Below are 27,210 nucleotides of genomic sequence, written 5' to 3'. Positions count from 1 at the left end.
TATAGCCAGTTTATTTTAGTGGGAATCAGCGTGCTTGACTACAGCTGCAGAACGTAACAATCAAAACGATTTAAGATTGCAGGTTTAACAAAAAAAAAGGGCCATGTAGGAGCCTGAGAAAAAGATGGATGAATGCTGCATTATATTTTTTTACAGCCAGACATTAATCCTCTCGAATGCTGGTGAGGAGATTCCCAATAAGACACGGGCACAATTCTGGGGCAGGAAAACCTCTGCAATGGAAACAGAATCTCCTTCTGTTTGCTTGTCTGAGGAAAAACATCACAGGGAAGGCTTGCTTTATTTATTATTATTTTAAATCCTTCCCCTTTTATTTTTTTTTTTTAATACATAAATACTCCTTCCTCCTCCTATTTTCCCTACAACAACAATTGCTTTGGGAGGTGGGTTGGGTTGAAAGAGAGCAATGCTCCCCCAGTCACTCAGCCACATTTCGTGGCTAAGGTGGCACCACAACCCAAGCACTTCGATTCCCTTGAATTTGTAAGTTGATTTCAGATTAAAAAAACATTTCTAGCCTGGAGCCTTCGCTACTAGGCCAAACTGACTGTTGTTTTGCATGCAGACAAGGTCACCATCTATAGCAGGGGTATCCAAACTTGGGAACTTTAAGACTTGTGGACTTCAACTTCCCGCTGGGGAATTCTGGAAGTTGAAGTCCACAAGTTTTTAAAGTTCCAAGAACTAATGTGCGTCTTATACTCCGGAGCGTCTTATACTCTGAAAAATACGGTAGATCTGCTGAACAAAGCTCCGCATTGGCGACAGGAGGGGCATCCAGCCAGTAAACACCCAGCTCCATTCAGTTGCCCAGACTACACTCCGCAAGGGATTATGGGGTCATTAAAAGATGATGATAGAAGAATAAGTGGAGGACTGGGGCCTCATAGGACTCCTGAGCACAAATCGGGGCCATGCGAGGATGTCACACAACAGAGATTCGGTGGGAGTTAGTTTAAGCATTTGAACATTGAAAGACTTGAGGGTTAGGGCTTACTCAATTCAGGCTTCCTGTAAATTAGAAAAAGGAGAGCAAGTTTGGTGAAGTGGTCAAAGGCATCGGGCTAGAAACTGGCAGGCCCTCAGTTACAGCTGGGTGGCCTTGGGCTAGTCCCTCTCTCAGCCCTAGAAAGGAGACAATAGCAAACCCCTTCTAAAAAATATTGCTAAGAAAAATGCAGGGATTGGTGGTCGTCGTCTCTGGGAGTCAAGATTGACTCCAAAGTGTGCGTGCATACACACACACACACACACAAGCTGTAACTTCTGTTTAAAATATTTCTTAACCGTATTTCATCCGATGAAATCATTGGGGTGAAAATGTAGAGACGGGTTAATTTTAAAAAAAAAAAAACACGTTTCTAAAACAATTTTGGGTTGTAAATGCTGACATTTATTGGTTAACGATGAAAGTGAGCTGTTTTTATAAAAGGGTCAGTAGGGTTTGAGGCAGAGAATGACGGCCTTATGCAACTCTACAACGGTAAAGATTAAAGATTTTCTCAAGGGGCCTCTGTACTGGAAGCTACTTCCATGGTTGTGAGATTTTTCTGGGAAGTGTTACATAGAATGGTACTGTGGTGCAAGTTTTGGGAACTTGTGATCAGACAAACACTAATATTTTTCATTTACCGGTACCTGTAAAGGGATAGAGAAAAGGATGGATATAGGTCATTTACCAAAGGTACTTCAAATTGAAATCTATAAACAAGATTTTCTCAAATGGCCATCACGTTCACCCATCCTCTTCTGAATTTTCAACATGTTTATTGAGTTTCTGATTCTATTGTACGGTCTGTATATTTTAAATTTAGATTGTGTCCGTTATCCATACTTAGTTTAGGTTTTCGCTATTTATATTACTTTAGTTTCTCTTTTGTTTTTATTTTAACCCTGAGGTCTTTCCAGCACAACAAACTTCTAAAATTACACTGTAAAACCCAGCACTTTGATTCCCTTGAATTTGCGAGGTAATTTCAGATGTTTTTGAAAAAGGAAACTGAAAACTAATAATTGTGATCCTTCTGTAAAACTCGTAGCGGAAGGGGGAAAAGACTCTTGGATGGAGAGAATCTATTCTGAAAAATGTTGCAATACAGATAATCCTCGGCTCACAACAATTCGTTTAGTGACAGTTCAAAATTAACAACGGCACTGAAAAAGTGACTTATGACCATTCACACTTGTGACCGTTGAAGCATCCCCATGGTCACGTGATCAAACTTCAGCTCCTCAGCAACTGATTCATATTTATGATGGTTGCAGTGTCCTGAAGTCATGTGATCAACTTTTGCCACCTTTTGGCCAGCAAAGTCAATGGGGAAACCAGATTCACTTAACAACTGTGGCAAGAAATCTCATAAAACGGGGCAGAACTCATTGAATAATTATCTCATTTAGCAATGGAAATTTGTGGGGCCAGTTGTGGTTGTGAGTCAGGAGTGACCAGAACTTTAGAAGAAAATGGGACTTGCAAATGGAAGACTCTTGGAAATAGTGACATGGTGTAACATGTGAATGCAAACACAATTGCTGCTGAGCAAGTGTCACTGCTCAATTTCCCAAACATGAGAGATCCCCCCCACCTCCTCTTAACTGGTTCCTTGATCTTTTGCCCTTTTGTAGGAATTGTGTCAAATCTGTGCTTTTGGAAAGTTAGCTGGTTCTTATAGGTGATTGCCTTTCATATGCATGGGCAGCTTTAAAGGGATTGTATGGTAATCATCTTTTAGTGTAATGGGAAGATGCTTTGCAAATAAAGAGTAATAAAATGGTCATTTCTGTCCAAGGTTTTAACATTTATATATGTTCAACTAGACATCTCGGCTCCTGGAGGGGGGGGGAATGAGACCTCATTTCAGAGGTCTTTCCTTATCTAAATAGAGAAACAGAATAACCAAAGACAGGAAAAAAAACTGGGAGTTGGAACGATTTCTGCCAGCTTTCCCATTACTTGTGGTAATCTGGCTGGGGGTATCAAAATTCCTTCCTTCCTTTCCTTTCCTTCCCTCCCTCCTTTTTTCTCATATTTTCCTTCTCTCTCTTCTCTCCTCCCTTCTCATCTCTCTTCTTCCCTCCTTCTCTTCTCTCCTTACTTCCCCACTTCCTCCCTCCTTCTCTTTTCTCCCTCCTCTCCTTTTCTATTCTTTTCTCCCCCCTCCTTCTCTTCTTCTCATCTCTTCTTTCCTCCCCTCCTCTTCCTGCCTCATCTTCTCTTCCTCTCTCCTTCTCATCCCCTCTTCCTTCGCTCCTCCCTCCCCTCTTCCCTCTTCTCCCTCCTTGTTCTCCCTTCCTCCTCTTCTTCCCTCATTCTATTATTTTCCCCTCCCTCCCTCTTCCCCCCTCCTTCTCATCTCTTCTTTCCTCCCCTCCTCTTCCTGCCCCATCTCTCTTCCTCTCTCCTTCTCATCCCCTCTTCCTTCGCTCCTCCCCTCCCCTCTTCCCTCTTCTCCCTCCTTGTTCTCCCTTCCTCCTCTTCTTCCCTCATTCTATTATTTTCCCCTCCCTCCCTCTTCCCCACTCCTTCTCATCTCTTCTTTCCTCCACTCCTCTTCCTCCTCCTCCTCTTCCTCCTCCCCTCCTCCTCTCCCTCCTTGTTCTTTTCTCCTCCCTCCCTCCTTCTCATCTCTTCTTCACTCCTCTTCCTCGTTTTCTCCTCTCCCTCCCTCCCTCCCTTCCTTCCTCCTGAGCATCATATGCACCAGGGATATCAAAAGTAGACAGTCTCTTTGGTTCAGCTTTCTGCAGCCAGTGATTGGACGTATCGCCGCAGCAAGGATACAGAAGTTATTGAAGAACCACTCTGCATAAGTACCAATGAGAACCCAAATCCTCCGTTTAATGATGGAGGTTGAGAAATTAATTAGTGTTGCTGATCAGCTTTTCTGGGGTTAAGGTTGCCTCTGATGAGAGCCTTGGTGTCGCATATTAAAATCCATGCTGTTTAGAGTTTGATTAGGGTTGCCTGAATTAATGTTGTGGCTTTAAGGCTTTAATGACAATACAACCTGTAAATGAAATAGTTAAAAAAAAAAAAACCACCTTGGAATCACCAACGTCATAAATCAAAAGGAGGCGGGATTTCCTTTCCACCATGTGCCTTGTAATTCCGGGCCTTTCTAGGCATCGCAGTGCGGTTGCTTTAACCCTTGGAGCCCCGCTGCGGACTAAATATCTTCAGCTCGCGAGCATGCGCTTAAGGCAGGGGTGTCCAACTTGGGAACTTTAAAGACTTGTTGACTTCAACTCCCAGAATTCCCCAGCCAACATGGGGGAAGCATGGCTGACTTTGGAATTCTGGGAGTTGAAGTCAACAAGTCTTAAAAGTCCGCAAGTTTGGACACCCCTGCCTTAAAGCGCAAGCGCTCGCGTCCCTTTCTCATCTGTGACTCTGAGCAAGTGCAGAGTTCTTTCCCCGGAGAAACCTCAGGGGTTTTGAATGAGGAGGAGACGGAAGCCCTGCTAAGAAGCAGCAGAGCGGTTGAGCTGCGCTTCAGCCGTGTCAAGGAAATACTCTGCACATGCTGCTTTATCTGGAAACTAGAAAGCCCCGGTGGATTCGGGATGAGAAAATGCAATTCCTGTCCCGCAGAACGGATCATTATTTAGGAGTGTGGCGTTAGGAGTTGCAATCTTGCTTAATGTTAGGCGTGGAATTGCAAATTTGTATCCCCCGCCCCCAATATTTTGGAGGAGGTAGAAGCAATTCTAGGCTGGGTCAATGTGTTTATTGATTTATTTAATGAATTTGTATACCGTAGCTACTCATCTCACCTGGAGGGGGGAGAACAGAATTAAAAATGAATTAGTATAATAACAATCGTGAAATCATACAAAAAAAAAAAAGAATGGGTTGAGGGATGAAATCATACCCCAGTCTCCAAGGTCCCTTCCAACTCTGGTATTTAAATCTCAATAAACACCTAATGCAATCAAAAATACTATGAAGTATCGGGCAAAGCAATTCAACAGTTAGCAATTCTACATTTAGTTCTACATTTAGGCAAGAAAGACAAAATGCACAGGCACAGTTTATGTGGTACCTCACTCAATAGTAGTAACTGTGAGAGGGATCTTGGAGTCCTAGTGGACAACCATTTAAATATGAGCCAGCCGTGTGCAGCAGCTGCCAAAAAAAGTCAACACAGTTCTAGGCTGCATAAACAGAGCGATAGAATCAAGATTACGTGAAGTGTTAATACCTCTTTATGAGGCATTGGTAAGGCCGCACTTGAAATACTGCATCCAGTTTTGGCTGCTACGATGTAGAAAAGAGGTGGAGACTCTAGAAAGAGTGCAGAGAAGAGCAACAAAGATGATTAGGGGACTGGAGGCTAAAACATATGAAGAACGGTTGCAGGAACTGGGTATGTTTAGTTTAATGAAAAGAAGGACTAGGGGAGACATGATAGGAGTCTTCCAATATCTCAGGGGTTGCCACAAAGAAGAGGGAGTCAAGCTACTCTCCAAAGCACCTGAGGGCAGGACAAGAAGCAACTGATGGAAACTAATCAAGGAGAGAAGCAACCTAGACTAAGAAATTTGCTGACAGTGAGAACAATTAGTAGAATAACGTGCCTCCGGAAGTTGTGAATGCTCCAACATTGGAGATTTTTAAGAAGATGTTGGATAACCATTTGTCTGAAGTGGTGTAGCCACTTCAATATGTGCTTAATGAACTCGCATACTGTCTGGGTCATTTACATAGTAATACTTATTGTGCTCCTAATTTCTATCTTTTTATCCAGCCATTGATAAACAAATCCCAAGCTTGAAAATATTCTGTGTCTTCTTTTTCTTTTATCTTTCAACTCTATTTTAAACTAAACTAAACAGTTGTTCTCTGGAGAGTGTTAATTCAAAGGGTTCAATTTGAAGAAGAATAGATGTGAAAATATCTATGGAAAATGGAATAGAATAGAATAGAATTAAACAGAGTTGGAAGAGACCTTGGAGGTCTTCTAGTCCAACCCCCTGCTTAGGCAGGAAACTCTACACCACTTCAGACAAATGGCTACCCAACATCTTCTTTAAAACTTCCAGTGTTGGAGCATTCACAACTTCTGGAGGCACTGATTAATTGTTCTGCCAGGAAATTTCTTAGTTCTAAGTTGCTTCTCTCCTTGATTAGTTTCCACCCATTGCTTCTTGTCCTACCCTCAGGTGCTTTGGGGAATAGCTGGACTCCTTCTTCTTTGTGGCAACCCCTGAGATATAGCGACACTGCTATCAATTGAAAGAGTGGACACCCCGAGAGAGAAGCCAACTTGTTTAGAGCACGGCTGACTGAAGAATTCTGGAAGTTGAAGTCCACCTGTCTTTAAAGTTGCCAAAGTTGGAGTAAACCCTGAAATTAGAAGGTGTTGCGATGTTCGTACTGATGCTGATCCCGCTGAGAGATGCTTGGGATATTATAAGCTCTTCCCTTCTGATTGTCCAGGCCAGGGGATCCTCTTCTCCAGCTGTGCTAGAAATCCCAGGAGCCTAATTGCAGGTCTCTATCATCCCCAGGCCTTGTGTGGAATTGTCATCCTGGCCATCCCCCCCCCCTTTTTTTAAAGAAAAGAACCCCAATCAAAATGTTCTCCGTGTGCACCTCAACAGGAGGCCACGGGGCCGTCCTGCTCTCACACACCAGTTGCTCCCTCCATGCGCCTCCGAAAGCCCACTAAAGGGTTACACCGCAGCCACTCCTACTTCCTAGAGAGGCTGGAGTAACCTTGGGGCTGGAGGATGGGTGTGTATAATATTGGCAAGGCCTCTTCCTGCCTTGTAGGAAACTACCCGGAGAACAACAAGAGGCCAACAGCCAACACCACCACCCCATTCCCATCTACGCCAGGGGAACGCCGTAGATTGTGGGGGCAAAGCATTAATGCGCAGGTGAGAATCAAGCTGTGTGCAAAATTGGGATGTCAAGGTTTTTGGACGGTCCAATCTCGCTCACTTGTGGTCCTCGCGCTCTCTTGCACTCTTTTCTCCTTTGTGCGATGCTCACATTCATTTTCAGTTGGCAATCTGTCTCGGCAGCTGAGGTTTCTTTCCCCAGGGGGGTGGGTGGGGGGGAACCTTTGATTTTCCATTTTCTCCTTGGTTCCGCTTAAAATATAAAAAATAAAGCACTGGAATTTTATTTCTTCTTGCTGCAATAAGCTGCGATGCCTGCCCTTTTAAAAAGCTTTAGCATTCTCTCTCTTTACAGCGATGAATTTGGATGGCGGGTGCTCTCAGAAGGTAAGGCCAGGGCAGCCACACGGGCCTGAAAACCCCAGCAAAAAAGAACTTGAAACACTTTTTATAACTTCCCCTCTTTACTTGACATCTGAGTTGCAGTGGTGTAAGCTAAGAATGCTTCAGAATTTGTTTCTAGCATCGAAGAAGCCGAGGTTTGTAAAGTTACACCCAGATAAGCCCACAGAGAGAACAAATTTGCAGTGTGTGCATAAAGTGGTATTCATTTATTAATTTTTGTCATGTTTGTGTAGTATATATTGGAGGCGGTGACCCTTTGAGAGAGCTGTATGCAATGAAATTTCATTTTAATTTAGGGCGATTAGCGTTCATTTAAAGTGACAATGAAGTTAGTCTTAATAGAATAGAATAGAATAGAATAGAATAGAATAGAATAGAATAGAATTTTATTATTTGTATGCAGCCCTTCTCCGGGAGGACTCAGGGCAGCGAACAATTCAAGGGGGAAAAAGGGGAACATAAAAAACCGAAATGCAAATAATAAAAGTAAGCAACAGTCGCACAACCATACTTGTCGAGAGGGGAGAGAACTCATCATCCCCCAGGCCTGCCGGCAAAGCCAGGTTTTGACGGCTTTTCGGAAGGCCTGGAGAGAGGTGAGAGTCCGAATCCCTGCAGGGAGTTCATTCCAAAGGGCTGGAGCTGCCACAGAGAAGGCCCTCCCCCGGGTAATAGCCAGATGGCATTGGCTGGTAGATGGCACCCGGAGGAGGCCAACCCTGTGAGATCTAATGGGTCTGTGGGAGGTAATTGGCAGCAGGCGGCCTCTTAAGTCTGTTATTAAGTCTGCCCAGGTGTGTTGGAATTGAGGTCCCTACCAATATTATCTTTTAAGGATGCCTTCTAGGCCCTGATTTATTTATTTTAAAAATGTTGCAATCCATTTTTTCTCTTTCTTATTAGAAACAATCCCAATATGAAGTAAAATTGATTTTTTTTTTTAAATGTTAATGGTTTACCTCTAAAAATATCTTTAAAATCTTTGGTAGTTTAAAAAAAAACTTTAAAAGGACCAAAAACTTGGTATAACATCTTAAATCGAAGAGTCTAAACAGGAAGGGTTATATCTGTTTCTCAGGATGTTCAAATTGTTGGACTCAAAACAGGCGAGACTCCGATTTTAAACCGTTGTACCTTTTGGATCTAATCTACTCTGTAGGGTTGTTTTGGGGGAAAGCAGCTGAGAAGGGACACATTATTGGTTCTTTAAATTCTAGAGGATAAAAGGGTAACTTTTAAATACAGTATTTCAGGTTAACATTTTACATTCCTTGGTTCATTTACTTGGGAGCAAATCCCATTTAATTCCTTGTTAGGATTGTAGATGCATAGATTACATCAGAAGGATAATCCTTTCCATAAGATTTTGCAGTCGAATAAACAAGACAAAAAGAGAAGGAAAAAGAAAGATCGTCCTCAACTTGCAATCATTTCTTTAGTGACCGTTAGAAGTTACAAACAGTTCTGGAAAAACTGACTTATGACCATTTTTTCACATTTACAACTGTTGCAGCCACGTGATAAAAATTCAAATGCTTGGCAACTGACTCACATTTACGACGGTTACAGCCTCCCAGGATCACATTATCTCCTTTTGCCACCTTCCATTGGGAAGCCAGATTCCCTTAACAACCATATTATTAACAACTGCAGTGATTCACTTAACAACTGTGGCAAGAAAGGTCATAAAATGGGGCAAAACTCATTCGGCAACGGTCTTGTTTTAACAACATAAATGTTGCGCGCAATTGCGGTTGTAAGTTGAGGTAAGTTAAAGCATAACGCCATTTTCAGCCAGGCAGCCACACCAATTTTTAAAAAATGAATAAACAAACAGTGATAATTCTGCTGGTTGAAAACAAAAGAAATCTAACAAGGTTGTAGAATACTATGTTGATTAGAAGCTGGTGAAATTATCTTTAAAAAGTCTGCACGCTGTTGAATTTTCCTGAACTCAGAAAAAAAAATAGGGCCACAGTTCACTCAACTCATGTGAGATGTGCGGCTAGATAGATCGGATTAATAAGTACTTAAAATATCTGGGGATAATCTGAGTTTTTATTCCAACATTTTAAAGTACGTTTCTCTCTTTCAGAATCAGCTGGGCGTCTCTCCAAGGAAGAAAATTATCTCTGCTGACCAGAAATGCTGCTGGTCCCTTCCTTGAGTGATTTCTTCTTCTTTCTTTTTACTGAAATCTTCCAAAGTTTGTGGGCCTCACCAGAAGATCCGCCTGGTTCCTCCTTTGTAATCATTCATCTTTGTCTTTGAAAGCTATCTTTCAAAGTAGAGACTACAATTGTTCATGAGCTTATTTGGCTTCGAAACCTTCGCCATTGCGGCTTTGAAAAGCTCCTGTCCGCCTCAACCGGGACCTTTCCTCCATTATATGTGGCCCTTGCCTTCTGCAAAGCGTTAGCTGCCAAAATGGCTACCGAACTGAGGGCTGGAGGAGCCGCCTTTCTCTCCTTGCAGAATGTTCTGGGACACCCCCCAAAAAAGCCTGAGGAGGAAGCCCAAGTGCGGGCTCTAGACGCGGATGGGGAACGGACGGTCCCTCGGGTCATTCAGGTTGGCACCATTGGAGAATTTCTAGGCTGGATGCCTCCCCAAGAGATAATCCAAGGATCAGAAGAAGGTTTGGCTCAACGCTGGGAGACCCAGTGGCAGGAAGTCTTGAAGGCGGTCCAGCCTCGTCCTCCTGGGTTGGGGACTCCACACCAGACAAAACCTTTCCCCTGGGACTCCTGCGAGTCCGTCCCCAACACCAGCCAGTGGTCGAATGGAGAAAGTGTTCCTCAGTTCTTGGTGGTCAACAACGGAGAGTTACGTCCTCGGATCCTTTATGGTCCAGGGGTGGAAGAAAACAGGCCGATGAAGCACTTACTTGTGGACCAAGAGGCTCTCTTGACCGAGGCACAGCGCCAACGTTTTAGGCAGTACAGTTACCAAGAAGCTGAAGAGCCTCAAGAGGTTTGCAAAAGACTCCGGGAATTTTGCCGTCAATGGCTGATGCCAGAGAAACACTCCAAAGAGCAGATCCTGGAACTGGTGATCTTGGAGCAATTCCTGGCCATCCTCCCTCCAGAGATGCAGGGCTGGGTCAGAGTCCGTTGTCCTCAGACTTGCTCCCAGGCCGTGGGCCTCGCAGAAGAGTTCCTCAGGAGTCAGAAGCAAGAGATTAAGGTAACACTGGTCTACACCAGTGATGGGTTCTGGCCGGTATGACCCGGTACAAGTGTACCGTTGCCTGCTGGGAGCAGCAGGCACCGTTCCTGTACGGTTCTTCAGAGGGCCCACCCGCATTCCTTACCCGTATTTGACCCAACCGGGCCATTTGTGCACACAGCGTACGGCGCCTGCACAATGCTCCGCTGAGCAGCTGGAGCGTCGCAGGCAGTGAATGTGCATGCATAACATATTTTGATTAGATGAATTAGAAAACAGGTGATCAAGGTGCTGGTTGGCTAAAGTTTTCAAGATATTTCCCAATATAGATGTATACACAGGCGAGGATATTTGCCTAAAAGGAGGGAGGTGTCTTAATGACCATGATCAGCGGTAGGTTTCACATTTTGTTACCCCTGGTTTGCCCCACCTTCCCGCGCCCACTTCACAAGCACCCAGCCTTCCACGCATGTGCTTTGCTTGCATGCGTGCCTTCCATGCGTGTTCCCAGCCTACAAAACATACCTAAATAGGATTGCATAGAGCCGGGGGGGGAGCAGGCCCAGCCGCAATTTCCACTACCAGTTCGGGCAAACCGGTCCGAACCGGCTGAATACAACCTCTGATCATGATGCCTCATAACTTCTCGACAAAGTACGCTAGAACAATGAAAATGGTACCACGTGGAAGGGTCAACCTTTATCTTCACTTTGAGAACAAGGAGGGAAGCAACTTAGAACGGAGGAGAAATTTCCTGACAGTTAGAACAATTAATCAGTGGAACAGAAGTTGCCTCCAGAAGTTGTGAATGCCCCAACACTGGAAGTCTTCAAGAGGATGTTGGATAGCCATTTGTCTGAAACGGTATAGGGTTTCCTGTCTAGGCAGGGGGTTGGACTCCAAGGTCCCTTCCAACTCTGCTATTGTATTATTGTAATTGTATTAACAGCAAGGCAGATAACTATAAAAAACACGTGGAAGATTTGCTTAGCTCCTAGAAAGCATGTCACTGAAAATTAATTTCTTACACTCGCATTTAGACTATTTCAAGAGCCACCATGGCACAGTGCTTAGAATGCAGTATTGCCGGCTACTTCTGCCTGCAATTGGGCAGTTCGATCCTCACCAGCCTCAAGGTTGACTCAGCCTTCCATCCTTCCGAGGTTGGTAAAATGAGGACCCAGATTGTTGGGGGCTTAGAGAGGGCTGTAAAGCACTGTAAAACAGTACAGAAGTCTTAAGTGCTATTTCTATTTCCCTTTGAACTGTGGGACAGTAAGTGATGAGCATGGGGAGAGATTCCACCAGGATATCGCAGGCATGGAGCAGGCATGGAGAAAAGATACCAATGCTATGCTTGTAGGATCTCCGACAGGATCCTACAGCACAGAGGTGGGTTCCTGCCAGTTCGCACCAGTTCGGTAGAACCGGTTCGTCAAATCTACCGAACTGGTTAGAAGAGGTTCCACCAGTGGACCCGGAAAGCAGGCCACACCTACAGAAGAGGTTCCAAAAATTTTTGAAACCCACCACTCACACACACACACACACACACACACTCACACAGAGAGAGAAAGAGAAAGAAAGAAAGAAAGAAAGAAAAAACATGAGAGAGAGATGAAAGAAAAAAAGGAAAAAGGGACAGAGAGACAAAAGGAAGGAAAGAGAGAGAGAGAGAGAGAGAGAGAGAGAACACATGGCCAGCAAGCCACTCCCACCAGGTCACATGGCTGGCAAGCCACTCCCACAAAGGAGGCCACACCCACAGAGTAGGTTCGAAAAATTTTGAAACCCACCACTGCTACAGCAGTTCACAAGAGAAAAGCCAAAAAGCCCAGTTTAGATACCGAATAAAGTTAGAACCTTGTCGTTTAATCTGGTGTTAGAGCGTGTCAGTTTTTCATGCCAGAAGCTTGAAAATGTTACACGAAACAGCAATAAACGAATGGAAAGTTATGCTCTTGGCATCAATAAAAAGATAAATTTATAATGATTGGCGTGGCACCATCCTCATTGGTACATTGCGTTTTGCAGAAAAGTTATGGAGCATAAATGTACATTCCCCCCCCCCTCATAATTTTGAGTTATTTTGATGCCATTTTCACCTGAAGCTGTATTTTGGGAACTGGAGCCAATTGATACTCAGGACTTAATTTTCCTTTATTAGCGACCTAATTCAGGTAAAATTAAGCTGCTTTCATTTCCAAGGCTTTTTCCTTGTGGAGCAGCATAACAGGGGGAAAGTTTGCAGCAGTGGTGAAATCTAATTTTTTCCCCTACCGGTTCTAGTGGGCGTGGCTTGGGGGTGTCATGTGACTGGGTTGGCGTGAATATGTAGTCATGTGACTGGAGGGTGTCACTGAGCCGAGGTGGCGCAGTGGTTAAATGCAGCACTGCAGGCTACTTCATCTGACTGCAGTTCAGCAGTTCGGCTGTTCAAATCTCACCGGCTCAGGGTTGACTCAGCCTTCCATCCTTCCGAGGTGGGTAAAAATGAGGACCCAGATTGTTGTTGGGGGCGATATGCTGACTCTGTAAACTGCTTAGAGAGGGCTGAAAGCCCTATGAAGCGGTATATAAGTCTAACTGCTATTGCTACTGCTATAAAAGACAGAAACTCACTTTAACAATGTCCTGCTGGAGTTGGGTTGGACTAGATGACCTCCAGGGCCCTTCTAGCCCCGGATTGCTGTGCTCCTTCAAGGTATCCTCTGAAACTGCATCTAGTGCCAAGTTTATGGTCCTTCCTCACTCTCCTTTTTCCTTCCCTCCCTCTCCCTCCACCCTCTCTCTTTGTTTCTTCCTTTCTTTCGCAGCATCCCCCCCATCCCCCTTTTTTGGCCCAGCAGGCCTCAGGCTTTCTGAGAGCAAAAACGGACCCCAAATGCTAAAAAAAAGTTTTTTAAAAAGTTCCTACCATCGCACAGCACAGCTAATTGTCGAAACTTTTTTTTACTGTGTTAAGCATTTTTTTTTTACTACCAGTTCAGCCGAACGGTAGCATTTCACCTCTGGTTTGTAGTCTAGAATTAGCATCAACTGGAAAGTTTTTTCAGAAAGTGATTTATTGACTAGGTGTGTTCCCCACAATCGCTTCCCACAACAGGTTGGACTAGATCAGAGAAACTGGTCCAGGATTCCCTCGGGGAGTTTTTATGATTGAAAGGGACCAAAATCTGAGTCTCTCACTCCTATCGTGATTGTGATGCAATATTTCCCCTTTGGGAGGAAATGCTGGGGGGAGCTCAGGCTGGATTTTCAAGAGTTAAAACCAAGCCTGTGAGACATTGCGCCTGATCACCCTGTGGGATTCACTTAATGACAGCCATCAGAAAACTGTCGCAACTTCCGTAAGTCAGCAGAGACATCTGACGCTGCTCTTTACAAATGCATTTTTAAGTGCTAAATGTCCTAGAAAAGTTGTGTGTGGGGGTTTTTTGGGGGGGACACACAGAAAAAAATGACCAGATTATTTCAAGGGAAGGGCCTCTGTGGAAGAATTAAAGGAATGTGAATTTCTATAAATCTTCTAAAGCATATAAAGAACGGTTCAAATTCAAATTTAATGAATTTATATACCGCCCAATCCCGAAGGACTCCGGGCGGCTTACAGAATACAACTCTAAAAAGGATAAAAATTAAAAATAGGGAAGAGAAACAGATTAAAAAGAAACACGTCATGCACTCAATCTAGGCGGGGCTAGGCCTCATTCATGAGGTCAACAGCCCGAGGCCTGCCAGAATAGCCAGGCTTTAGTAGCCTTTCAGAAGGCCGAGAGAGTGGGAAAGGTCCGGATCTCTGGGGGTATGTCGTTCCATAGGGTCGGAGCAGCTACAGAGAAGGCCCTCCCCCAAGGAGTCGCCAACCAGCATTGTCCGGTCGACGACACTCGGAGGAGGCCCATCCTGTGAGATCTTATCGGCCGTTGGGAGGTATGTAGCAGAAGACGGTCTCGCAGATATCCGGGTCCTAGGCCATGTAGGGCTTTAAAGGTGATAACCAGCACCTTGAAGCGCGTTCGGAGACCAATAGGGATCCAGTGCAGCTTGCGGAGGATAGGTGTAACATGGGTGTATCTCGGTACACCCGATATCGCTCGCGCGGCTGCATTCTGGACCAGTTGTAGTCTCCGAACACTTTTCAGGGGAAGCCCCATGTAGAGCTGGGCATGGCTAGTCTAGTGAAGAGAAGGACCAGGAGAGACATGATAGCAGTCTTCCAATATTTGAGGGGCTGCCATAGAGAGGAGAGAGTCAAGCTATTTTCCAAAGCACCCAAAGGCCAGACAAGGAATAATGGATGGAAACTGGCCAAGGAAAGATTCAACCTAGAAATAAGGAGAAATTTTCTGACAGGGAGAGCAATCAACCAATGGAACAAAGGTTGCCTTTGGAAGTTGTGAGAGCTTCATCACTGGAGGCTTTCGAGAAGAGACTGGACTGCCATCCATCAGAAATGGTGTAGTAGGGTCTCCAGCTTGGGCAGGGGGTTGGACTAGATGACCTACAAGGTCCCTCCAACTCTTCATCTGTAGGATAGATTTTAAGTACAGTAGAGCAATGACCTCCAACCTTTTGGGCACCAGGGACCAGTTCCGTGGGGAGAGGTTTTTCCATGGACCGGAAAGGGCTGGTTTCATGTGCCATCTGCATCCCATGGATGGAGATTCGCTTGTTTGCGCAACCCAGTGGCTGGCATGCTGTGGCCCTGTGCTGGTCTATGGGTTGAGGACCCCAGCAATACAGCAGTCCTGATTTAGCTACCGAGCATTTAGAACAGGGGTGTTAAATTGAAGGCACATGGGCTGGAGCTGGCCTGCAGGCAGTGCTGAAATTCATTTTTTTTTACTACCAGTTCTGTGGGTGTGGCTTGGTGGGCATGGCAGGGGAAGGATACTGCAAAATCCCTATTCCCTCCTCACTCCAGGGGGAGGATGCTGTAAAATCTCCATTCCCTCCCCACTCCAGGGGAAGGATACTGCAAAATCCCCATTCCCTCCTCACTCCAGGGGAAGGATACTGCAAAATCCCCATTCCCTCCCCACTCCAGGGGGAGGATGCTGTAAAATCTCCATTCCCTCCCACTCCAGGGGAAGGATACTGCAAAATCCCCATTCCCTCCTCACTCCAGGGGGAGGATGCTGTAAAATCTCCATTCCCTCCCACTCCAGGGGAAGGATACTGCAAAATCTCCATTCCCTCCCCACTCCAGAGGAAGGATACTGCAAAATCCCTATTCCCTCCTCACTCCAGGGGGAGGATGCTGTAAAATCTCCATTCCCTCCCCACTCCAGGGGAAGGATACTGCAAAATCCCCATTCCCTCCTCACTCCAGGGGAAGGATACTGCAAAATCCCCATTCCCTCCCCACTCCAGGGGGAGGATGCTGTAAAATCTCCATTCCCTCCCACTCCAGGGGAAGGATACTGCAAAATCCCCATTCCCTCCTCACTCCAGGGGGAGGATGCTGTAAAATCTCCATTCCCTCCCACTCCAGGGGAAGGATACTGCAAAATCTCCATTCCCTCCCCACTCCAGAGGAAGGATACTGCAAAATCCCCATTCCCTCCTCACTCCAGGGGAAGGATACAGCAAAATCCCCATTCCCTCCCCACTCCAGGGGAAGGATACTGCAAAATCCCCATTCCCTCCACACTCCAGGGGAAGGATACTGCAAAATCCCCATTCCCTCCTCACTCCAGGGGAAGGATACTGCAAAATCCCCATTCCCTCCTCACTCCAGGGGAAGGATACTGCAAAATCCCCATTCCCTCCCCACTCCAGGGGAAGGATACTGCAAAATCCCCATTCCCTCCACACTCCAGGGGAAGGATACTGCAAAATCCCCATTCCCTCCCCACTCCAGGGGAAGGATACTGCAAAATTTCCATTCCCTCCCCACTCCAGGGGAAGGATACTGCAAAATCTCCATTCCCTCCCCACTCCAGGGGAAGGATACTGCAAAATCTCCATTCCCTCCCCACTCCAGGGGAAGGATACTGCAAAATCTCCATTCCCACCCCACTCCAGGGGAACGATACTGCAAAATCTCCATTCCCTCCCCACTCCAGGGGAAGGATACTGCAAAATCTCCATTCCCCCCCCACTCCAGGGGAAGGATACTGCAAAATCCCCATTCCCTCCCCACTCCAGGGGAAGGATACTGCAAAATCTCCATTCCCACCCCACTCCAGGGGAAGGATACTGCAAAATCTCCATTCCCTCCCCACTCCAGGGGAAGGATACTGCAAAATCCCCATTCCCTCCCCACTCCAGGGGAAGGATACTGCAAAATCCCCATTCCCTCCCCACTCCAGGGGAAGGATACTGCAAAATCCCCATTCCCTCCCCACTCCAGGGGAAGGATACTGCAAAATCCCCATTCCCTCCCCACTCCAGGGGAAGGATACTGCAAAATTTCCATTCCCTCCCCACTCCAGGGGAAGGATACTGCAAAATCTCCATTCCCTCCCCACTCCAGGGGAAGGATACTGCAAAATCTCCATTCCCTCCCCACTCCAGGGGAAGGATACTGCAAAATCTCCATTCCCACCCCACTCCAGGGGAACGATACTGCAAAATCTCCATTCCCTCCCCACTCCAGGGGAAGGATACTGCAAAATCTCCATTCCCACCCCACTCCAGGGGAACGATACTGCAAAATCTCCATTCCCTCCCCACTCCAGGGGAAGGATACTGCAAAATCTCCATTCCCACCCCACTTTGGGGCCAGTCAAGAGGTGGTATTTGCCGGTTCTCTGAACTTGTCAAAATTTCTGCTACCAGTTCTCCACAACCTGTCAGAACCTGTTGAATTTCACCCCTGCCTGCGGGGCCGCCGAAGTTTTTAAGAAGATGTTGGATAACCATTTGTCTGAAATGATACAGGGTTTCCTGCAGTTTTTCCTTAGTTCTTCTCTCCTTGATTAGTTTCCACCCATTGCTTCTTCTCCTGCCTTCAGGTGCTTTGGAGAATAGCTTGACTCCCTCTTCTTTGTGGCAACCCCTTCATCACTGGAAGCTTTCAAGTAGAGACGGGACTGGCATCTGTCAGAAATGATGTAGGGGGGGTCTCCTGCTTGGGCGGGGGTTGGATTAGATGACCTACAAGGTCCCTTCCAACCAGTAGTGGGTTGCCAACTGTTTTACTACCGTTTGCTTGTGTGCAACGCTTCTGCCCATGTGCAGAAGCATCTGGGCTGGTGGGCGGAGCCTCCCACTGCCGCCACTACCATTTCGGCCGAACTTTGCAAAACTGGGAACAACTCACCACTGCTTCCAACTCTGTTAAGCTGTTAACAGTTAGAACAATTAATCAGTGGAACAGCTTGCCTCCAGGGTTCACCCACAAAACCGCGCTCAACTAAACCGCGTCGCTGACATCATCAACAGGGCGACAACAGCGCGGAGACAGAAGCACGCTGTAAACCCTCAACCTAAAATTAACACCTAAACCTAAACCTAACCTCCCTAAACCTAATCCTAAACCTAACCCTTAACCTAACCCTAAACCTAACCCTTAACCTAACCCTAAACCTAACCCTTAACCTAACCCTAACCCTAACCCTTAACCTAACCCTAAACCTAACCCTTAACCTAACCCTAAACCTAACCCTTAACCTAACCCTAAACCTAACCCTTAACGTAACCCTAAACCTAACCCTAAACCTAACCCTTAACCTAACCCTAAACCTAACCCTTAACGTAACCCTAACCCTTAACCTAACCCTAAACCTAACCCTAAACCTAACCCTTACCTTAAGTTGAATCAGCTTGCTTTCAAAGCGCTATTTAAAGCGCTCTTCTTTCTCCGCACTGGCTGTTGTCACCCTGTTGATGACGTCAGCGACGCGGTTTAATCGGGCGCAGTTTAGTCGAGCACGGTTTTGACGGGTCCCGGCCTCCAGAAGTTGTGAATGCTCCAACACTGGAGGTTTTTAAGAAGATGTTGGATAACCATTTGTCTGAAGTAGTTGTAGGGTTTCCTGCTTGAACAGGGGGTTGGACTAGAAGACCTCCAAGGTCCCTTCCAATCCTGCTATTCTATTCTGTTCTGTTTTAGGTGCTGGAACCATGCACAGAAGTGGTGATGATCTCCTTGGAGGCTGAAGGATCCCTGGCAGCCTCTGGATCTAACAGCCTCCTTTGTGGAGAAGCTGAACGGAAAGACGGTCAGGATCCCAACTCAGTGGGTAGGTACTCCTTGTAGTAAAGGCAGGAGAGAGAGTTATATGTTGATTGGTGCTGGAAGCGTACGATCGGTATTTATCTGTATTGAATACAGGGCAGTCCTCCACTTACAACACTTCCCTTAGTGACCGAAGTTATAATAGCGCTGGAAAAGGTGACTTATGACTATTTTTCGCACTTACGACCATTGCAGCATCCCCTATGGCCACGTGATCTACAGTCAGATGCTTTGCGGCTGATTTCTACTTATGACAGTTTCCCTTTTGCTGTGGAAGCCAGACCGACCTAACGAATGTGCTTCTAACTTCTCAACTGCAGTGATTCACTTAACATCTGCGGCAAGAGTGGGGCAAAACTCGCTCAACAACTGTCTCGCTTAGCAACGGACATTGTGGTCGTAAATGAGGACTCCCTGTAGGTCTGGAGCAGAGGTGGGTTCCTACCAGTTCGCACCAGTTCGGTAGAACCGGTTCGTCAAATCTACCGAACTGGTTAGAAGAGGTTCCACCAGTGGACCCGGAAAGCAGGCCACACCTACAGAAGAGCTTCCTAAATTTTTTGAAACCCACCACTGACACACACACACACACACAGACTCACACAGAGAGAGAAAGAGAAAGAGAAAGAAAGGAAGAAAGAAAGAAATAAAAAAAGAAAAAAGAAAGAAAAAGTGAGAGAGAGATGGAAGGAAAAAAAGGAAAAAGGGACAGAGAGACAAAAGGAAGGAAAGAGAGAGAGAGAGAGAGAGAGAGAAAGAAAGAAAGAAAGAAAGAAAGAAAGAAAGAAAGAAAGAAAGAAAGAAAGAAAGAAGAAAGAAAACACATGGCCGGCAAGCCACTCCCACCAGGTCACATGGCCGGCAAGCCACTCCCACCAGGTCACATGGCTGGCAAGCCACTCCCACAAAGGAGGCCACACCCACAGAACAGGTTCAAAAAACTTTTGAAACCCACCACTGGTCTGGAGAGGTCCTCCAGGACAATCACTTAGTGATTTGTTGTTAAACGAGGACTACTAAGAGCCAAGGTGGCGCAGTGGTTAAATGCAGCACTGCAGGCTACTGCTAGATCAGCAGTTCAGCAGTTCAAATCTCACCGGCTCAGGGTTGACTCAGCCTTCCATCCTTCCGAGGTGGGTAAAATGAGGACCCAGATTGTTGGGGGCAATATGCTGACTCTCTGTAAACCGCTTAGAGAGGGCTGAAAGGCCTATGAAGCGGTATATAAGTCTACTGCTATTGCTATTACTGCTATTACTTATACCCCAAATTTGACCTCTTGGGTCTCTTCCATCGAATCTTCTCTTTGGATTAGGTGGCCAAAGCACAGGAAGTCCTCAACTCCAATTGAGCCCCAAATTTTATCTTGCTCAGTGAGTTTTTCGCCGTTCTACAACTTTTCTGGCCACAGTTATTAAAGTGAATCCCTGTGGTTGTTAAATCAGGAACACGGTTGTTAAGTGAGTCTGGCTTCCCCAGGGACTTTGCTCGTCGGGAGGTCGCAAAAGGAGAATCCCATGACCCTGGGACACAGTGACCGCCATCAAGGGTTGCCAAGAGTGTGAATGGAAATCATGTCATAAGTGTGAAAAACGGCCCTAAGTCCCATTTTTTCAGTGCCGTTGTAACTTCGAACAGCCATTAAATGAACTGTTGTAAGTCGAGGACTCTCTTTATCTGAGCTCCAGCTTCAGTGGCAATAGCTTTTAGTCTTAAATACCACTTTACAGTGCTTTTACAGCTCTCTCTCTAAGCGGTTTACAGAGTCAACCTGTTGTCCCCAACAATCCGGGTCCTCATTTTACCCACCTCGGAAAGATGGAAAGCTGAGTCAACCTAGAGCCTGATGAGATTCGAACTGTCAAATTGTAGGCAGCCAGCAGTCAGCAGAAATAGCCTGCAGTACTGCATTCCAACCACTGCGCCACCACAGCTCTTTATCTGTCCTTCTAAAGAATAGTCAGGGTTGGTTTCCTTTAGGAGTAAGCTAGTAATAGTTGAGTCTATTGAAGCCTCTCTCGGTTGGAAACTGGGTGCTGGAAAGGACAGTGCCCTGCCCCTAATCTGATGTACCAGCATCCAATTCCAGCTGTTGCTTCATGTTCTTGGTCTAGCGCAGAGGTGTCAAATTCAAAGCCCACGGACAGATCTGGTCCATGCGGTGCTTAGATCCGGCCTACGGGGCTGGCCTGGAAATATCAAGGGACCGACCCGCAGGGCCTCTGCTGGGGAAAAATGGGGTGCGGGGCGGCCACGGGCGTCTCCCATTGCCCTGTTTTCGGCCTTGATGGTCTCCTGCAGCACCCTGCTGGTGAAAGCAGGGCACATGGGGGCTGCCCACGGCCCCCGTGTTCCGTTTTGGCCAGCAGGGTGCTGCAGGATGCTGGCCATCCCGTCTCCTTCTTTGCCCCCACCGCCCCCCAGCCAGCCCATGGAGGACAACTGCAATGCTGATCAGGCCCTCCAAGAAATCCAGTTTGACACCCCTAGTCTAGAGCAGGGGTCTCCAACCTTGGCAACTTTAAGACTGTTGGACTTCAATTCCCAGAATTCTGGGAGTTGAAGTCCGCCAAGCTTAGAGGAATCTCAACATCTGGATGTTTATGCTGTTTCAACAGGTGGCCCCGCCATGAGCAGGAATCCCCTGGGAGTTTCTCAGCCAAGGGATCCCGAGCTTCCCGTGTTGTTTGGATCCTTAATGGGGAAACCAGGATCCCTCGAGAGCAGAGAAGGGCTGGTGCAGAAGAACCCAACGGAGCCCATCCCGAAAGGGGATGGGGCAAGGCTTTGCAGCGAAGGGGTGTACGAGACGGTGGTCCGTCTGGAGGAGCACGGACACTGGTGCCTCGAATGCGGCGAAAGCTTTCAAGACGCCTTGGAGCTTCAGAATCACCAGAATTCCCATTCGGGTCGGAAGCGTCCGGAGTGTCCAGAATGCGGGAAAAGCTTCCGGGACCTTTCGCACGTTCTCCGGCATCAAACCGTCCACACGGGAGAGAAACCCTACGCCTGCTTCAAATGTGGACAGAGTTTCACCCAGAAACCAGCACTTAATCGGCATCTGAGAAAACATTTGGAAAGCCAGAGTGACTCAGGTACGAGGAAGGCTCCCCTGCCGTTAATCTCAAAGGCTGTATAGCAGGGGTGTCAAACCAGGGGTAAAATCCAGCCGGTTCTGACAGGTTCTGGAAAACCGGTAGTGGAAATTTTGAATAGTTCGGAGAACCGGCAAATGCCACCTCTGGCTGGCCTCGCCCCCATCTATTCTTTGCCTCCCAAGTCCCAGCTGATCGGGAGGGAATGGGGATTTTGCAGTATCCTTCCCCTGCCACGGCCACCAAGCCACACCCACAAAACCACTGTGTCAAACTCAGATCTCGCCCACGGGGTCACTGTGGAAACAGTGAAGGAGTGGCCCGGGGTGCCTCTGCCGTTTCCCGAGCTTCCGGGGCTGTTACAGCTGAAAACAGGGCTTGGGAGCCCATTTTCGCTGGCAGAGTGCTCGGGCTACCATAGGTGCCCCGGACATGAGTGATGTCAAGCTGGCCACGCCCACCCTGACCACACACCCCCTCGGCCCCCCCAAGGTCAAACACAACCCTGATGCGGCCCTCAATTAAATTGAGTTTGACACCCCTGAATAGGGAATATACAGAGGGCGGCTGAATTGATTCCAGAGAGTCCTTGACTTAAGACCACGATTGAGCCTGAAATTTCTGTCACTAAGCAAGATGGTAGTGAAGTGAGTTGCTAAGGTTGAGAAACCCTGATCTAAGTTACACGAACAGAATATCAAAAGCCTCAACAGTGTTTTCCACCTTTTCTCCCTCTTGCGCCAAAGATAATCAAGATGGAGCAATCTTGAGTTTCTTTCACATGCTGTACAGGTAGTCCTTGACATGCAGCAGTTCATTTAGTGACCGTTCAAAGTTACAACGGCACTGAAAAAAGTGACATGATTGTTTTTCACTCTTACAACCAGCATCCCCATGGTTATATAATTTACATTTGGATGTTTGACTCACATTTATGATGGTTTCAGGGTTCCGGGGTCATGTGATCCCCTTTTGTGAGCTTCTGACAAGCAAAGCCAATGGGGAAACCAGATTCACTTAACAACCATATTGCAGGTAGTCCTCGACTTACAACTGTTCGTTTAGTGACCGTTCAAAGTTATAACACTGAAAAAAAGTCAGATTCACTTAACAACCGTATTATTAACTTAACAGATGCAACGATTCCCTTGACAAAAGTGGCAAGACAAGTTGTAAAGTGAGGCCAAGCCAATGGGGAAGCCGGAGTCCCTTAACAACCATGGGACTAACTTAGCAACTGCAGTGATTCACTTACCAAGCGCGGCAAGAAAGGTTGTAAAATGGGGCAAAAGTCACTTAACAACTGTCTCGCTTGGCAACGTAAATTTTGGGCTCAACCCTGGTCGTAAGTCAGGCGTCATACTCAATTTCATTTGAGGGTCACATCATGGCTGTGGTTGACCTAGGTTGGTATGATCAACTTGTTGGGCGTGGCCAGCTTAACACCACTCCTCAAACTGCTGGCATGTTTCCTCTTCGCACTGGGTAAACCGGGCCGAAGCAATGCTGGTTGGCCCTTAACATTTTCCAGGATGCCCGACTGGCCTGATCCGACCACATCGTGGGCCACATCCGGCCCGCGGGCCTTGTGTTTGACACCCATGTTGTAAGTCAAGGACTATCTGTACGCTTATGGTTGTTTGGGTTTTTTTCTTGTTTCTCGTTTTCTCCAAACAGGTTTCGTCCTGAGTATGAAAACCCCAAGGACAGACATGGGTAGTCGTAAGCGGCCAGAGTGCTTGGCATGTGGGAAGAGTTTCCGGGACGTTTCTCAGGTCCTTCGGCATCAGACGGTCCATACGGGAGAGAGGCCTTACAGCTGCCTTGAGTGTGGGCAATGCTTCACCCAAAAGCCAGCCCTCAACCGACACAAGAGGAAACACCTCAAAGGCGAAACCTACGAAGGTAGGGATGGAAGCGGGAGAGACGAGAACCAGTGGTGGGATTCAATTTTTTTTTACTGCCAGATCTGTGGCCGTGGCTTGGTGAGTGTAGCATGACTTGGTGGGCGTGGCTTGGTGGGCGTGGCTTGGTGGGTATGGCAGGGAAAGGATACTGTAAATCCCCATTTCCTGCCGATCATCTGGGACCATCCTCGGAAGGATGGAAGGCTGAGTCAACCTTGAGCCGATCATGATTGAACTGCTGCCAGTCGACAGAATTTGCCTGCATTCTAAACCACTGCATTCAAATTCATCAGGGCTCCTTACATTGTATTACTGTATTTTTCGGACTATAAGACGCACCGGTGTATAAGACGCACCAAGATTTCGAAGAGGCAAGTAAGAAAAAAAAGTTTTTGCCTTCCCTCAGCCCTGCTGAAGCCTGCTGAGGGCTGTTGGGGGCTGAGGGAAGGCAAAAAAAAGCCTCCATTTTTGTGAAAATGGGCCGGTTTTTGCCTTTTCTTTGCATAAATGGGGACATTTCTGCCTTGCCGCAGCCCTGCTGAAGCCTGCAGAGGGCTGCTGGGGGCTGCTGGGGGCTGAGGGAAGGCAAAAAACCCTCCTTTTTTGTGAAGAACAGGTGAAAAACAGGCTGTTTTTTGCCAAAACCAAGCTTTTTTGCCTTTCCTCAGCCCCCCAGCAGCCCTCTGCAGGCTTCAGCAGGGCTGCGGCAAGGCAACCCCCCCCCCCCATTTTTTTGCAAAAATGGGACGCAGGGGCAGGACTTTGGGAGGCCAAAAATGACTGTATTCGGTGTATAAGATGCACCAACATTTCCACGCTCTTTTAGGGGGGCAAAATATGCATCTTATACTCCGAAAAATACAGTATAAACAATACAGTAGCAGACTTGGAAGGGACCTTGGAGGTCTTCTAGTCCAATCCCCTGCCTAGGCAGGAAACCCTATCCCGTTCCAGACAGATAATAATATACCATATTATTACCTTATTCTCAAATTGTTCTCAAATTGTTCTCAAATTGTTCTCTGATTTAGCCTAAGTACGTAGCTGCTTTATGAGCTTGTCTGAATGGTCCAAGTGGCTTCAGGTTTCAGGTTTCGTTTTATTTATATGCCGCCCTATTCCCAGCGGGACTCAGGGCGGCTCACAAACCCAAGAGGGGAAGGGAAACACAAGAACTACAAATACAAGCATTTAAAATAACCAACAGGCATTCAATCAAGAGGGGAAGGGAACTCATCAACCCCAGGCCTGCCGACACAGGTTTTAACGGCTTTTCGGAAGGCCTGGAGAGAGGTGAGGGTCCGAATCTCGGCAGGGCGTTCATTCCAAAGGACCAGAGCTGCCACAGAGAAGGCCCTCCCCTGGGTAGTAGCCAGATGGCATTGGCTGGTAGACGGAACCCGGAGGAGGCCAACCCTGTGTGATCTAATGGGTCTTTGGGAGGTAATTGGCAGCAGGCGGCTTAAGTGGGTTGAGGATCTCCTCTTTCATTGGCTGCATATTTACACTTCTTTTCCTACTGCAGGGGACCAAGAATGGCACGGGAACCAGGAAAATAGCCACTGGGATGGGGCAACCCCTTCTTGGGCCTGGCCTAACCAAACATTCCCCGAGAACGGAGTCGGCCCCTTGGCCAGCAGCCTGGGACAGCAGCCACCAACCAATCAACATCCCGAAGCTGCTTCCGGCATGGACCAGGAAGGCAAAACGGCGAGGAAAACCACCAGCCGTCGGGGACAGAAGAAATACTGGTGCTTTATCTGCATCAAAGGCTTTCGGGACAAGGCAGATTTGGTGAGGCACGACCGGATCCACACAGGAGAGAAACCTTATACCTGCCCGGACTGCGGACGGAAATTCAGCTACACCTCCAGCTTGTACAAACACCAGCTGATCCACAGGAGAGCGGACAGCCAGAAAGGGAACCAGCTCAGAGAGGTGTCCACGGACTACGATACGGGTGGTTTTTCAGCCGTCCGCACGGCTCCCTTGGCTTGTCTTGAGGGCGACGAGGGGTGGCGGAATGGGGTGAAGTTGGAGGCGACTGAGGTAAAACCATCCACGGAGGTCTTATCGGCAGGAAAGGCCCACACGCAATCAAGTGACTTCGCTTTCGACATTTCAGCGACGTAATTCAAAGCGGTCGGCTTCACTTTCCTGCACCTGGTGCGTTTCGGACTTTAGCACCCGCGAATTCTAGCTTGAACGGAGAAGAGACGCTTGGCTAGTTGAGAAAAGCGATTCAGTCCAAACCAACCAGCCGAATCCCTCCCTCCACAGGTGGGTGGGTGGGTATACATGCACCCACCGCCCGATTCTGTGTATATATGTACGTAAAAGACACTTTCTTACCTTTGACCATCGTTACATTATTAATATTATTATTTTATGCACAATAATACTTCAGTGACCTCCGTTTACAGTTTTCCGTTCTCTGTTCCAATAAAAGGCTAAGCCAACTTTATTATCACAGGTATGTTTTTAAGATATGGGGTGGGGCGGGCGAAATCTTACGCTCTCAATCCCCAAGATTTATTTTCTGAGCAGAGAGTCAGGTGGGAGTCAAAAATATCAAAATGATATAACAGAAACACCCTGCTGTTCTTTTGACATACAGGTTGTGGCCTGCCAGCGGGCAGTAGAGTCGGACAGTGAGGAGGTTGGGGAGGAAGATGGGCCAGGCCTGGAGTCTGGGGAAGGCTCGGATGAGGGTTCTGCGTCGGAGGCAGAGAGGGGACAAAGGCCGTCTGGCAGTTCTCAGCTGCCTTCGGAGCTAGACAGCAGTGAGGCAGAGGAACAGCTGGAGCCTGTTCCCAGTGTGTGCATGCGCAGAGCTGCCAGAGGACAAGAACAACTCAGAAATCAGGGTCGACTTGGGAGTAAAGCCACAGGTGGAAGGTGAATGACCCCTCCCATAGGAAATAAAAGAAGAGCAAAAGGGGAGTGGGCTTTTGCAGGAAACAATTCATTCGTTCGCTCATTAGTTCATTTCAGGAGTATGAAGATCTGTCCAGGAATCTCAAAGACTCTGTGCCAAGTCTTTCCTTTCACAGCACTGCATTTGGGAAATCAGAGAGGAGAACAGTAGAAATGTATGGGCCGGTCCTTGGGAAGGAAGAGCCACTGCTGCTAGCGACGCCCCATCCTAGCTCTGTGGATAAAAGTCAGGAGGTGGAGATGAATAGGTGCGGCAGAGAACGATTCCTCTTCCGTCCAGCTGCATTTGTTAGCCTGCAAGTTAAACTTTTTGCCAGGTCTGCCGGCACTAATAAAGGAATCTTCACTTCACGTTAGAGGATTGCCGTGTTTGAGGACACACAAGATACACAAGAAAAAGAAATTGTGTGCTTGGTGTGTGGGAAATGTTTTTCTGGATTGTCTACCTGTGTCTGGAGGTAGAAATGCCCTCCAGAAAAACTCCAGGTCCTGGGTCAGAACAACTGTTACCTTTATGACCTGCTTTTGTGTTTTTTGAAAAGATTTCAGGATAAAATCTTTTTCAATGCTACAAGAATTTCAGGGGGGGGGGGGCTCTGAGGGGATTCACAAATGCAGGACAACAATTGTCTCATTTCAAGCA

At 47.1% G+C, this 27,210-nt stretch overlaps 1 protein-coding gene across 2 annotated transcripts; it reads left to right on the top strand.

Annotated features, from left to right (window-relative positions):
- The first annotated feature begins 6,746 nt into the window (after positions 1 to 6,746).
- On the top strand, positions 6,747 to 26,089 carry LOC116504534 (zinc finger and SCAN domain-containing protein 30-like). 2 transcript variants are annotated; one of them, XM_032211590.1, is made up of 7 exons: positions 6,747 to 6,903; positions 7,223 to 7,254; positions 9,368 to 10,458; positions 18,503 to 18,632; positions 21,247 to 21,723; positions 23,401 to 23,628; positions 25,156 to 26,089. In XM_032211590.1, exons 3-7 carry the CDS (start codon positions 9,700 to 9,702, stop codon positions 25,761 to 25,763), a joined length of 2,202 nt encoding a protein of 733 aa, XP_032067481.1. In that variant the 5' UTR covers positions 6,747 to 6,903; positions 7,223 to 7,254; positions 9,368 to 9,699; the 3' UTR covers positions 25,764 to 26,089. The 2 variants fall into 2 exon arrangements, with proteins under 2 accessions (XP_032067481.1, XP_032067480.1); XM_032211589.1 differs by lacking the exon at positions 7,223 to 7,254.
- Positions 26,090 to 27,210: the final 1,121 nt, after the last annotated feature.

This window comes from Thamnophis elegans, chromosome 2, assembly GCF_009769535.1.
Source record: "Thamnophis elegans isolate rThaEle1 chromosome 2, rThaEle1.pri, whole genome shotgun sequence".
Lineage (NCBI taxonomy): Eukaryota > Metazoa > Chordata > Lepidosauria > Squamata > Colubridae > Thamnophis > Thamnophis elegans.
This window is presented reverse-complemented; position numbering and strand designations above follow the sequence as displayed.

Bases quoted from the DNA above. Each gene is read 5' to 3' on its own strand.
- LOC116504534 (XM_032211589.1), top strand. From the start codon at position 9,700: ATGGCTACCGAACTGAGGGCTGGAGGAGCCGCCTTTCTCTCCTTGCAG. The intron at 10,459-18,502 runs GTAACACTGGTC...GTTCTGTTTTAG, and splicing joins GTCAGAAGCAAGAGATTAAG to GTGCTGGAACCATGCACAGA. The intron at 18,633-21,246 runs GTAGGTACTCCT...CTGTTTCAACAG, and splicing joins TCAGGATCCCAACTCAGTGG to GTGGCCCCGCCATGAGCAGG.